The 14,166-nt window shown below is 40.7% G+C and overlaps 1 protein-coding gene across 3 annotated transcripts in view; it reads right to left on the bottom strand.

Annotated features, from left to right (window-relative positions):
- Positions 1–311: 311 nt before the first annotated feature.
- Positions 312–14,166, bottom strand: part of MYOF (myoferlin) — a 143,861-nt gene continuing 130,006 nt past the window's right edge. For all 3 annotated transcript variants that reach the window (XM_075935158.1, XM_075935159.1, XM_075935160.1), the window contains 14 exons: positions 13,716–13,841; positions 11,696–11,851; positions 11,474–11,565; positions 10,525–10,695; positions 9,303–9,451; positions 8,905–9,044; positions 7,162–7,250; positions 6,983–7,078; positions 6,267–6,408; positions 5,779–5,878; positions 4,443–4,636; positions 2,639–2,748; positions 2,128–2,275; positions 312–879 (listed from right to left, as the gene is read on the bottom strand). In XM_075935158.1, the coding sequence (XP_075791273.1) occupies positions 844–879; positions 2,128–2,275; positions 2,639–2,748; positions 4,443–4,636; positions 5,779–5,878; positions 6,267–6,408; positions 6,983–7,078; positions 7,162–7,250; positions 8,905–9,044; positions 9,303–9,451; positions 10,525–10,695; positions 11,474–11,565; positions 11,696–11,851; positions 13,716–13,841 (1,749 nt within the window). In that variant the 3' untranslated portion in view covers positions 312–843. The remainder of the gene's footprint in view (positions 880–2,127; positions 2,276–2,638; positions 2,749–4,442; positions 4,637–5,778; positions 5,879–6,266; positions 6,409–6,982; positions 7,079–7,161; positions 7,251–8,904; positions 9,045–9,302; positions 9,452–10,524; positions 10,696–11,473; positions 11,566–11,695; positions 11,852–13,715; positions 13,842–14,166) is intronic.

The following is a 14,166-nucleotide window of genomic DNA, read 5'->3' as shown; positions in this document are numbered from 1 at the left end:
CAATAATGAAAATCTGCATCAATAAGTTAATCAGAAAATGAATTGCAAGACTGGAAAAGAACATGAATAAAGTAGCAGAGTTCGCTATTTTATTTTTACCAAAAATGAGTATAAAGATATCTGTTACAAGAAGGATTATGCCAATTAAAGATTACTAGACTGTAAACTCCTTGAGGCTTATATCCTCCTTTGAGTTTGCACAGGGCCAAGCACATTGGCATTCAAGAAATAGTAAAGTTTTGAGATTTCTCTCTTTTGTTGATAAGGTATTTAACCATTTTTATAATACAATTACTCTAATTGACACAAAGTAAATAGTAACTGAGGATTGTTTTATTTCATTTCTATGTTCAGACATTGTAAAGTACAGTGTTCTAACAATGATTTTAAGTATAGCAATATTGAGAACTTTTCAAAATACAATGGCAGAACATTATTGCACTTTCTGTTTGCTTGTATACAAAAATAAGTAGTGCTTGGTTTGTTTTTTTTTAACCAAGTTAACAGACAGTAGAAAATCATTCTAAAAATAAAGTATCCATTAAAAAAAATAAGACCAATTGGTGAATTATGAAAAATCTAGTTTAAAAGCCAGGAAGACAGAATTTTATCACATACAGATGTTATTAAAGTCAACACATAAATGGAACATGACTTTTTACAGTAGTCATGACCTTGTGAACCTTGGCTAACCTTGGTTAAATTCTTATCCCTTATCTATTTCCTAGTTCAACACATAAGAGAACAAGGTTCAAACCACCAAGCAAGCCTTGCTGAATTTGGTCCACAGGCTGATGTAAAACTGCCTATTGCTATTCAAAATATAAAAATAAATCCTTTTGTTTAGAGTGGCTTCACAATCTTCATTGATATATAATTCTAGAAAAAAGGAAGAAAGAATCAATAAGTAGAGGCAGAAAAAAACAAGCTAGACATTTAAATGTATACATTATACAAAGCAAACATAGTAGTAAACCAGATCAGAGTATGTTATAACTATTCTAGTGAAAAAACTGTTGTGATAAATTATTGCATAGTTGTTTGATCTAGCTTATAATGTATTGTATTTCAAATGAAAGTAGAATGAAATCTAGTCTCCAAAATATGTTCTTCCATCTGCATTCTTGTAATTATTCAATCTAAAAAGCACTTCCTCTTCTCCTAACTTAAAGCAAGGATAGGGTTTGGTTGTGCCAGAATAACTGGAAGCCCCAGGAAAAGGATAGTTTTTCATAACATACAAAGGGAGGGGTTGTTGTTCAGAGGGACGTGATATGAGAGTGGCCACTGGGAGCAGTGAGCCCACAGTGGAGAGCTATCCTGCAGAGTGTCCACTGGGGGCAGCTGTGACACCTGCAGTGCGGGCCGGAGCCATTCTTGTGCCTCGGGCAGCAGGCGGGTGGCGCATGCGCAGCCCCGCCCCTGGGCATGCGGCGTCCCTTACCACTTCAATCAGGCGCCTCTCATAGGCTAGCCCCCCCCTTAATCCGGCCCTGGCCCCCTGGCCACTACCTTCAATGGGGCTCCACTATCTTGCATGCCACAACAATGAGTAAGTAGCTCCACTGCTCAAAATACTTCCGGTCACGGCTCTTGACCTCAGTACCAGGGGAAGGGAGGAGAAAAAAAAGTCCCCTAGTGGCCAGGAGGTCTGGGGGGGAGGTCAGGGAGAAGCAGAAAAAGGCTCCTGGTGGTCGGGAGGGGTTGGGGGAGAAATAAGGCCTCTGGGAGCTAGGAGGGCTAGGGGGTGAAAAAAGGCCCATGTTGGATGCAACTTCCTCCCCCAGCCTCTCCTAACCCCCCACCTCCAACCTCCTGCACTCCCTACCCCCCATCTCCAATGCCCTGCCCTAAGTCCTGCACCACCCACACTACCAGCCCCCTGCCCTGAAGGACCGAGGCAATGCCATGTAAGTCTCCTAGTTATAAATAATTGACCAATAGGTTGAAAAGTATTAAATGTTAAGAAGTTTTAGATGTAAGGGTCTGCACTCCACACTATAAGAGAATCAATAGTTATTCTTGACTGAATAAAGAGTTCAGGGCAAGATCCTGGATTTAATCTTAAATAAAGCCAGAGTTATGTTACAGTTGAAGAACAACAGAGGAACATTTTAAAATGCCTACCGGCAGTGAATATAAGAGTATCGCCAGAAACAAGACTACAATCAGTAGGATGATAATGCCTATGAAAATCCATTTAAATCTGCGCCACACAATAAATTTCATTGTCTTGCATGGATTTGTGAACCAAAGGAAGGAAGTTTCTGGTCGGCTGCAGTTTGAAAGAAACAATATTCATCACGTTAACAAATAGAGAGTTTTAAATACTTCAGTCTGAGAACACAATGCAATTCAATTAATAATTAACTATATGGAGTTGAAAAAAGGCAATTAGTACAAAGACAGTTTCATTAAATTTGCACATCTATACAGAAAACATGTTGCATTTTTATTCTAATACATATGGAAAAAACTAAGAGAGAAAAAAATTTGGCATATATATACAAAGTGTGGCAAATTACAGCTGACATCTGAAGCATCATTTGTCAAATGTGGCTTTCATAAACAATATTTTGTAATTTGTAAGTGGGTGTCACAGCATTCTTCAAAGTAACTAAAGAAAAAAATATCTTACTTTGGTGGGTCTAACTTGGGGTTAATGTTGGGTTCATCTCTTCCTTTACCAGCCGGCCTTTCATCAGCCTCTTTTTCATTGAGGACTTCCAGAGTCATCTCAACTTTACCCTTCAGTAAATCAAGACATGTTAAACAAAGGACATCGCAAATAAACATTTTACCTAAACAGCACGTAATGGGTTTGTTTGGCTTTAAATCTCTTTGTACTGCTTTGGATAAGCTCCCACTTCATATTTTCTCCAATTGTTACCTCAGAATGTGTTTCTGGATTCTGACACTGTTACAACATGATACCAATCTGGTGTAAACAATGGAGACACATACAGCATGCGCTTCGGAATCCAACCCCCGTTCTGATTCCAAGTTACATGTTTGGTTCATTACTGCAAAATGTATTGTTCATAACGTGAAGGAAAGAATTCCACTTTTCTTCCAATGGCAAGCCAAGGTCAATGTCCTTTCATAATTAATAAAAATCTCAGCCTCTCTAAGGCTTCTGGGAACATTAAAAATCAGTTTTGGTAAATAGTTTTATTTTCATCACCTATCTCATCCCAGTATTAGGGTTTATAAGCAAGTCATTAGGAAGAAGCAATCAGATACATTTGAAAAAGTCTGATATTCTAATCTAATCAGCAGAGGTCAGTGTCAACATACATTCTGAAGGCCTGAGCCTACAAAACCTTGCTTATATGAGTAATCTTGTGAGTTCAGTGTTACTATTACCATATAAAGCTGCTCATGTGTGTAAACATTTGCAGGATCACCCTTAGCCACCTTTACACAGCTAAATAGTGATAAAAATAGTTCCTCACGAGGCAGGTGTAGTTAGTGACCTTCAAAATTTTATTGGCCTGATGCTCAGGCAAATAGTCCTGCTTCATTAAATACAAATTATATTTGCAATGTCATAAAAAGTTTTTGTTTCAGGCTTTCTCCTTCCTGTACTCCAAATGTGCAAAGAAGCCAACTACTTCAAGTGAGACATAAGAGCTAAACTCATCCCCAGAATAACTCAAGTGGCTTTAATGGGGACATAACCAGAATGATGTAGCTTATTTTTTTAAATTCTACTTGAGATTAAAAAGTACTTTAAAATTAAATACTAAAACTGTTCAAAAGTATTTTAAAAGGAATAATTTCCCCATCAAGCAAATCTTCCAAATACTCTGTGGATGTGTCTACATTGGCACCCCTTTCTGGAAAAGGGATGCTAATGAGACCAGTCAGAATTGCAAATGCCGCGGGGGATTTAAATATCCCCCGCGGCATTTGCATGAACATGGCTGCCACTTTTTTCCGGCTTGGGGTTTTGCCGGAGAAAAGCGCCAGTCTAGACGGGATCTTGCGGAAAATAAGCCCTTTTCCAGAAGATCCCTTATTCCTTTCAAGTAGGAATAAGGGATCTTCCGGAAAAGGGCTTATTTTCCGCAAGATCCCGTCTAGACTGGAGCTTTTCTCTGGCGAAACCCCGAGCCGGAAAAAAGCGGCAGCCATGTTCATGCAAATGCCGCGGGGGATATTTAAATCCCCCGGCGGCATTTGCAATTCCGAAGTGTCTCATTAGCATCCCTTTTCCGGAAAGGGGTGCCAATGTAGACACAGCCCACATGTATTAATACTCCCAATGGTCAATTGGTCCATTTGTCTATAAGCTTGAAAGCTTAATGACCACTAAATCTATTCATATCTCTTCAAAGGAGCTCAGCTGAAGGGGAGCTCTAGTATAATTAAAAAAAAAAACAGAAGGGCTGTCAGTAAGCATAACACATGAGGTACTTTATACAAGGAAATATTCATACAGCCAAAACACGTGAGCCATCCTTTTCTGTGTAACACGGCCACCATCCCTTCATGGATTTCTGTTCGAAGAGTGAGACAGTCTTGGGAGCCTTGACAGAGTTGCTTGCCTTATATTCTGGAATCATGTCTATATTGCATTTTTCAGGAACTTTTGCTGGGATAACTGTGTTGTGTAAATCAAGTTCAACAAAACCTACCAGAGAAAATGAAAGAGAAAAGCATTCTGCATAACACAGCTGGCCAGACAGCAGAGTGGAGTTTTCTGGTTTCAATATAGGCCCCTATGGACATATCTTCTGTGCAGCTAAAACAATATTAGACATAGGGTATATATGGTAATTTCTCTTTGTAATAAGCCATGAGTAGAATAGCAAGGATGCTGTTGGCCTGACTAAAGTGCACGTCTGAGAAGTAAGAGCTCTGTGGGAACCCCAACCACATTCTGTTGGTCTTAAACTGGTGCTATCAGTAAAACTCACAGGGCAAAATTAAAGAAAAAATACACTCAATAAAACAACCTCATACACACATTTCTGATATTTAATTATATATGTTAGTTACTTTAGCAGAGTGACAAAGCCAGTTGTCAGTCGTGTTTACAGCTCCTAGTAGCTGTTTGCAACACAGCATAAATTCAGAGCATCCTGAGCGTGAATCTAATAAACTGCAGAGGAGACATCTCTGAGCAGTGTACTGACGGAATTGGAGACTAAGCTTTATGATGCTTTTCATGACATCTCCTGATCTATATTCTGTGCAATCCAGGATCTGGCCTCAAAATTCAACTAGGTTCAAGAGCAAAATTCAGATCAGAATTCACATATATCTAAGTGTGGGGGAATAGTTCTGTTAAGGAAGCCAGGTATACTTTGCACTGCACAAAGAGAGCCTGATTCTTTCTCAGCATGTTAAATAGTTAAGAAATGCTGACATTATTAAGCAGGAAATTACCAACACTGAGATATAGGATCCTGAAAAAGACAATCTTAATTAAATCACCGCTCCTCCTGAATTGAACTCTCTGAAAATAAAGGGCTATATTTTCAGAGGGTCCCAGATCTGCCTCCATTTGTATGCAATGCAACTTTTCATGCACAAGTTGCCTGGCCAACATTTATCTTCACAATACAATTTTAGATGAATGATTTACCTGCAGAATTTTTTGTGTACAAAAATGTATACACAAGGAGTATTAACATACAAACTTATATATGAACAAATGGACACTTGATGGAACTCCATATGAACATTTGGCCTTTCTGCTGTAACTTGCAAATATTCATTTGTGAGCTCTCACTTTATAGTGATGATAATTTTTAGCTGTGAAAGTCATACCCAGGTAGTCATCCAAGGAGAACTTGTCATTATCCCATATCTGAATGATCACTTTGGGTGGGATTCTGAATTCTGTTTTGTCAAGACTCCAAAAATGCTCCTAAGAGTAAAATAATTTCTGTTAAAAACATCTTTAATGTGTTATCAATTGAAATGCAAAGTAGCATCCTGATCTTATCAGCAGATTTCATTTGAGTTTTAGAACCCAATCCTGCCCTCCTTGCCAACAGAAAACTCCCCACTGGGCGGGGAGCTGCATCTCTGTAACTAAGAACGGATTTGTAGCCATTGAGCTCAATTGCAGTTTGCTTGAGTAGGAGCATAGGTCCCTTATGGTGCAAATAACTTACATGGCTCAGTTGTGCCCTCAACTATGCACATATAACACTAATGGCTAAATATTGTTGAGGACAGAATTTCGCTCTGAATGCTTTATTACAGACTAATGAGTACATGAATTCTTTATTCTGAACTCTAGAGAAACTCACCTTTTTGGAAACTAGACAGAGTTGCTCAGCTGGAAGGTATTCAAAGGGGAAAACAAATCTCCAGTTAAAATTCCCTTCACCATCCAGGGACCTGTAGTGCACATCTGTTTTTTGCTTATTTTCTTCATTGCCAGGCATCCAGCTGAAATTAAAATGCAAATATACTTAGCGGTATGCACTAACCTTATTAGTGATTGTATACTTTGCAGTGATTACAAACATAAGCTATAGGATTTGTGTTGCAAAATGCTAGAGACTGATACGCAGATTTTTGGCACTTTCAGTGTGGCCCCATTCCAGCAGTATAAACACATATATAAGAATTGCCATCCTAAATTAAACCATTGGTCCATCTATCCAATATCCTATTAGTACTTAGTGGTAGCTGTGGTGCAAGAAGCTGCATATCCCTAATACAGTAAAACTCCAATTGTCTGGCATCCAGTTGTCCAGCACTTCCAATAGTCTGGCAGCAACTGGAACCTGGAAGTGCTCCGGTCAGCCGCTCTCACTGCCGGGCCGCTGTGAGCCACATGCGCACTCCCGGTCTGCGCCGTTCCGCTCACAGTCCCCAGTGCACACAGTGTCCAGCCTGCACTTGCTAGCAGCCAGCCGCTGAGCACAGGCAGTTGCCTTGGGACCCGGACATAAGGTTGACATTTTAAAGATTTCATTAAATACCCTCATGTGAGCAGGTCAGAGGATGGACGCCTTACCCTTTCACATAGATGTCACTCATTTCTTCCCCAGTGATACTTTTTTCATCCAGAATGACATCCTTTGTGTTCCAAATAATCACCCGCATGATGTATCTGAGAGAAAACATATTGGGGGGAGGGAGTGAATTGGCTAAGTACACCTAGGTCCAATGCACAATCAATGCACAGCTACTCACTTCTTTGCTTTGCGAGGATTGATGTTGAAGGGAGGGCCAGGAGGTCCCAAGCTTTTGGGGAAAACATCCACCCACATCTGAAGCTTTCCCTGCATTGAAAAAGTCAAATAAGAGATTTTTGTTGGTTACGTCTTTGAAAAACATTCAGGGGTGAAAATTCTGATGAGACCCCCCAGGGGTTTACACTAGGATGTGCAGAGCCTGAGATGGTGTCCCAAAGTTTGTAAGTGCCTCTAGAACTAACTGTAATAGAAGTCTTGAGACCCAGAACTTCTACTAAAGCTAATGACAAAGTTCCCACTGTCCTTAATCAAAGCAAGCTCAGGCCCTCCATTTGAACAATCATAACTGCTATTTTGTTTTTTTATCTTATATGGCTCCACAAATGTGCCTGGTGTTTTACAGCAGACAGCCCATGTCACATGGGTAACAGGTCCCTGCTCTTGAGACATTCTTAGCTTGATGAGGTCATCCTCCTGATCAGTTTTAAAAGGCCAAAATGTGACTATGGTAAATTTCTGCTCTATTCTCACTGAAAGTCTATTTCATTATCAGTAACTCTTCAACCATAACAAGAAACTATTCATTCTCTCCAGTGCCTCTCATGCACTCCTTGCTTGGTGGATGTGGGATGCTCTGTATAGAGCACCTACTTGTAATTAGTGAATGCTGGAGAGTAAGCGCTAGATTTGTCCTGCTGGCACAAGGAGGTGTAATTTAAACTTCGCTCTGCCAACATGGGGCACTCTACCCTGAACAGGATCCACCGCCAAGTGACATCATGGAGAATTTGCACCAATAATCCCCTTGAGGGTTCCTCTGGGGCTCCATAAGGGGACAGAGGCTGCAGCAGGAATGGGCTCAACCAGTGCATTTCCCTGGCTGCCATTGTCTTAGTGGACTTTACATCTAAGGACCCTCCCGCACAGTGTACCCTGAATGAAACTGGCAGAGACACTTGGGGTAGAATCCTGGCTCCACTAAAATCAATGGCAAAATTCCCATTGACTTGAATGGGGCCAGGACTTCACCCTTGAACTGATACATTGTTAGTCCTAATTAATACACTGTAATTCACATCTCAAGCTTTTTGTCAGACTAAATAGTTTGCTGGGAAAATAGAGGAAATTTTGCAAATGTTACTAGCACAAACTCCTCCCCTACTTTAACTCCAATCCAATGAAACGTGCATATGGAACCTTGTGAAACTGCCTCCTCTGGAGGCTTTGCAAACCATCCATCCTCTTAGCTACTTTATTGTCTTGTAGTTAGTTTCTTGACTGGTTGTGGATAGGCTGACTGTCAATATGATGAGCCCAACTTGTGAGATAAAAATATTTTTCAGGTGTGGGAACGCAGTCTGGTACCAGCGGTTCAAAGTGAGAGCCTCTATGGTTGCAAGTTTATCAGTTTGGTGGAGACTGAATTTCACAATAGTAACACATTTGATATCAGTGGCGAAGGATGACTGCCAAATCTCTGGATTAGGCTCGCTCCTTTGCTATTCAAGTGGCACTCAATACAGTTCCTGCAAATACACATTTCTGTTTCATTCCTCTCTCCCATGCCTCTTATATGTGAGAAGTCCATCTGGAGCAATCACAACAGAACAACATTTCATTCTATGTAATCTCTGTCTATAGAATCATGGTCTAGTATCTGGGCACAATAATACTCTCTGCCACTCTTTTTCCCTCACCCACTCCAATCATAGAAATCAAAGGTAAAACCAGTTTATAGTACTTGTGAGATATTGGGCTGGAAGGTGCTGTATAAGGTCCTTGTTTCCACATGTTCAGGGACCAAGCCTTGGGTTCTAAGGATATGAAGGGCTAGACGCTCTTCACCTGGCCCAAGATGCTGGTGCAATTTTTTGTTAGCCTCTGAAATAAAAAGAAAGAACTAAAGTGGGGCTGAGCTCATGACCCAGAGTTTGCATTTAATAATTGATTCTAGTCATACTTTTAAAATAATCAAACAGCAACCATTCTTGTATGTACATGTCCATGCAGAAGGAGAATGCAAACTGTAGTGCAAAACGTACTTGGTTTTTACTCTAATTCTTCATATTTTTATAATTTAAAGTTTTATATTTCTATAAATCTGTGAATTCAAAAGAGATAAATTTGCAATGAACTCACCAAATTCATCCAAGCTATAGTCTCGTCCTCCATAGTTAATCCTACTTCCATTTTCTGAGAGGATAGGAGGAGAGTAGCCTTTAAACCTGGCTACATTTTGCAATATTTGTGTTGGTTTCAGTTGATCTCGCCAGGTATTTACACCTGAGCTTTTAGGAAATAGAGCAGATCTTGGAATTAGTACAGTATATGCTGTTTTCCCCTAAAAAATTAAAAATGCAATAGCTAAATACTTCGTGGGTGAAGTCATACCAGGGCTAAATTTTGCCACTAGACTTTGCTATATTAGTGAAGGTTTTGTAAAGATAAAATTTAATTCAGGGTCAGTTAAAGTTACAGCAGTACAGGGTCAGTAAAAATCGTTACAGCAAATTCATCTGATTGCAACTCATGTTTTTGTATTTAATGCCCTATGCTTGTCAAATAATTTCATGTTCTCACTCTGCAAATATTGCTTATTACCACTAACAGGAAGGTCATGTCTAGAGACGAATCTGCCTAAGAATGTGTGGAATAACAGTTTTTGTAAACTCTTCCTAACATATTGCAGTTTTTCTTTAGAAAGTAGCTGATTCTATAGGCACGCCAATCAGGTAAAAAATGCTGTAGCACTTTCTATTACCGGTTCAACCTCCCTTGTCCATCACTCTCGGGTCCAGAGTGGTCCCGAACAAGGGAATTTGCCCAAGCAGGGGAGGTCAGGCGTTCGGGCTCTCCCAGGGCTCCCCTCCTGGCAGCTGCCCTGGGAGCACCTAGAAATCTGACCTCCTCCGGCTCACCTGCCTGAGTATACTGCTCCCAGCCCAGTCATGGGGCTCTGCTCTCTGCCCCCAGCCCCGCATGGAGCAGTAGCTGCTCCTAGATTTCCCCAACTCTGTGTGGCGGATGCAGCAGCAGCAGCAGTTGCTCCTGGGGTTCCCTAGCCCTGTGTGCAGTGGTGACAGCGGTGCTCCCAGGGTGCTCTACCCTCAGGTCACTGCCCCTGCAGGCTGCCGCCGATCAAACCAACTCTGCTCCCAGCCGCTGTCAACCTCTGTGGCTGGGCTTTCTGGTCTAGCAACATCTGTGGTCCTGCAAGACCACGGATGTTGCCAGACCAGGGAGACCCAGACAAGAGAGGTAAAAACTGTACAACCAAACAATGGTGAAAGTGGCTTTTTTCAATTATTAGGAAATTTGAATTTACTAGCACAGTGTTTGAAGAAACAAAAGCACCACTTACATGCAGTACGCCTGTGGTATTCCACAATGAGCTCCAAAGCGAGAAAGGAACCTATTCTCAAGATCAATGATGGTTTCACCAACTTTTTCATCACGAGTCAGCATATCATAATCATAGACTGAAATTTTCAGATCCTTCTCTTGAGGCAAGAAGCAGCTGAGTTCATACATTCTAAATGTATAAGGCCCAGTCAACATTAAAAGTCACAAAAGTTTATTAGTAGTCATTTTTAAAGAAATGTAAAGACATATCCTTGGTGATACAGCAGGGAGGAAAGGTGTTTGGCTCCGGGGAAAGGGACTTACATGCAGTACTCCTGCATGACTCTGGGGAAGGGGAAAGGGAGGGGATTGTGTTACGCACGGCTTCCCAGCCAACTGATTGAAAAGCCGGCCACTCAGCACAAGTGCCCCAGTGCCTGGAGGGAGATGTGGGGCTGTACCAGTGGCTCCAGGGACCCGAGCATAAGGTTGGGGAGCAGGGGATTAAGTTGGGAGTATGCAGTACCTCCTGATACTCCAGCATATCCGATAATCTGGCACCACCTAGGTCCCAAAGGTGCCGGATTATCGGAAGTCTACTGTATATAGGTATTGCCTCTTTATAGGTACAGTGACAAATATAGTTCGTTTAAACGTAGGTGCCTAAAGTTAAGCTCCTAAATCCATACAGACACTGAGTACATGTAGATTTCATTGACTTCAAAGGAAGAGCAGAGGGATCAACATATTTCAGGAAATGCTTAGAATTTTATACAAATGGACACTAGTAAATAGCCAGCATGCAACAGTGAATAAGACGACAGGGAATATAGAATATACATAAAATAAGATGAGTGCAATATATAGATATTGAAGATATAATGGTGATGTGATTATATATTCATGGACAGAGACTATAAAAACACTCCAGAAAACATCAGATTAAAAAATATAAGAAAATTAATTACCTGCCAAAATCTGGGTTAAGAGTATTGGGAATATAATGATCTCTGTCTTCAATTACTTTTTTACTTAAGGTTATTTTTATATAAGGATCACACTGTTTGGAAAAAGATGGAAAATAATACAGTTATGTCTCTTTTGTGTGTGTGCGCCAATTTGGCATTGTATCACTAAGTTCTTAAGCATCAAAGTTAACTCCTAAACCTCATAAAAGTAAAGTGTCTCACCAGCCCATTGTTGTCCTGGGGTTGGAGATTTAAGGCTCTAATGATATAAATACGCACAATGCACTCTTGAGGTCCGCTGTCTGGTAACTCACGGAATTGACGAGGAGGAGCTGGTACACCGGGATCATCAGATAATGGATAGATTCTAAACGAGCCCTAAAAAGAATATGTACAAGAGAATCATACAAGTTAGAGACAGGGGAGACTTTTTGTGAGGTTTATTGTCCTCCTGCCTTAAGGAGGGACTGCTTTGCACATGCTCAGAAAAAAATTATCTCAATTTTGTCTGTTGAAGTCAGTTGGAGTCTTTCCATTTACTTTAATGGGCTTTGGATTAAGCTCATAATGTATGTAGGGTTAGAGCCTCAACTGGCTTAAATCTGTTTACTACTTTTCATTTCAACTGAGCTATTTCAGTTTACTCCAGTTGAGGATCTGGCCCAGTGTATTTTGTATTTTGCCCTACCAAAGATGTCTTTGCAGGTTTTCTTCTGTGTATAAATCACATTGAAAATATTCTTACCTTTTAAAATTTGTGAACAAAGTCACAAAAAAGAGTGCAGAATGAAGTACAAAAGCTGTCTTAGATTCAATTCCACAGCTGTGTCTACACTGCACCCCTTTTCCGGAAAAGGGATGCCGATGAGACAAGTCGGAATTGCAAATGAAGCAGGGGATTTAAATATCCCCCGCTTCATTTGTATAAACATGGCTGCCGCTTTTTTCCGGCTCGGGGCTTTGCCGGAGAAAAGCGCCAGTCTAGACGGGATCTTTCGGAAAATAAAGCCTTTTCCGAAAGATCCCTTATTCCTCTTAAAATCAGGAATAAGGGATCTTTCGGAAAAGGCTTTATTTTCCGAAAAATCCCGTCTAGACTGGCGCTTTTCTCCGGCAAAGTCCTGAGCTGGAAAAAAGCGGCAGCCATGTTTATACAAATGAAGCGGGGGATATTTAAATCCCCCGCTTCATTTGCAATTCCGACATGTCTCATCTGCATCCCTTTTCCGGAAAAGGGGTGCAGTGTAGACACAGCCCATAAGTACATCTAACTGAAAAATATCAATGAAATCATGGCCCCTTTGAAACTCAATGGAAGTTTTGCTATCAAGTTCCATGGGGCCAGGATTTTGATTTATATGATTTCATTAACTTAAAATAGAGACTGCATACTATGTCCTCAGCTGATGTAAACTGGCCTTCCTTCACTAAACTCCAGTTGAGCTAAACTTATTTACTGTAGTTGATGACCTGGCCTGTTGTTTTCTTTATATAATAAATGTAAAATGCATTTTCAACAGAGATTAATGGTTTCCTTTTGGGAGGGCATTAATTGATTTTTTTTTATTTTAAAATGATTACAGTATATTTCAAAATCACTAGAAATAGCCACTGAAAAATAACATGCTTTTCAACGTGTGTGTGTAGCATTTGTCCTCTGAATTAACATGCCAGGTATCCCTAGAGAAGAGAGAGAGAGATGCTAGTCTGTTCCTCCACTATGCCACTGAAAACAAAGGGGCTGATCCTGAGAGATTCTGAACACTTGCAGTTCCTGCTTAGGCAAACCATACCTATTTAGCAAAGCAGGTATACACATGATTCAGACGCAAGGAAGTCAGTGGCACTTCAGCACAGTCAATGTATTTTGCTGAATAGGATTGGATCCAAGCACATGCTCAAGTGGTTTGATGAAGCATCGCTTGAGTAGGAGTGGTGGGTGCAATGCAATTCTCAGAATCAAACTGAATGGCTGTGTCTACATTGGCACCTTTTCCATAAAAGGGATGCTAATGAGACACTTCGGAATTGCAAATGCCGCGGGGGATTTAAATATCCCCCGTGGCATTTGCAATTCCGAAGTGTCTCATTAGCATCCCTTTTCCGGAAAAGGGTGCCAGTGTAGACACAGCCTTTATGTAAGTGTAAGTGATACATTCAAAGGGCTGCGCCTGCACTGAGGTTTTTTTTTTTTTTTTTGCAACAATAGAAGATATCTATCTCTATCTCTATCTCTATTTACCTTAAATTCTCCTACCACTGAAGGGTCATCATTGTCCTCCGATCTGCCTCTGTATAGTTTAAATGTATCACAGAAGTCTGTCAAGTGCTTAAATTCAGGGACATCCTCCAGCTCACAGTCATATACCTAAAGTAAAATTGAAGTGACATATAAATATTTAACACAGATGCTAGGTCCATTAAAAAGCTAATGTAATTTTGGCATGGCTAAGCTCTACTCTGTGCAGGAAATGTTGGGGCATCAAGGCAGTCAGTATAATTTGCACTTTTACTTCTTTATAGGTGGAGAACAGCAGAATCTATTTGGAAAATGTGAGTTGTTTCTGGTGCTGCCAATCCCCAGGGCTGTGTCTAGACTGGCAAGATTTTGTGCAAATACTTTTAAAAAAGTATTTGTGCAAGAGAGCGTCTACACTGGCACGGATGCTTTTGCGCAACAGCATCCGTGCCAG

This window comes from Pelodiscus sinensis, chromosome 8, assembly GCF_049634645.1.
Source record: "Pelodiscus sinensis isolate JC-2024 chromosome 8, ASM4963464v1, whole genome shotgun sequence".
NCBI classification, from domain to species: domain Eukaryota; kingdom Metazoa; phylum Chordata; order Testudines; family Trionychidae; genus Pelodiscus; species Pelodiscus sinensis.
Note: the sequence above shows the minus strand (reverse complement) of the source record. Positions and strands in the feature narration are given on the sequence as shown.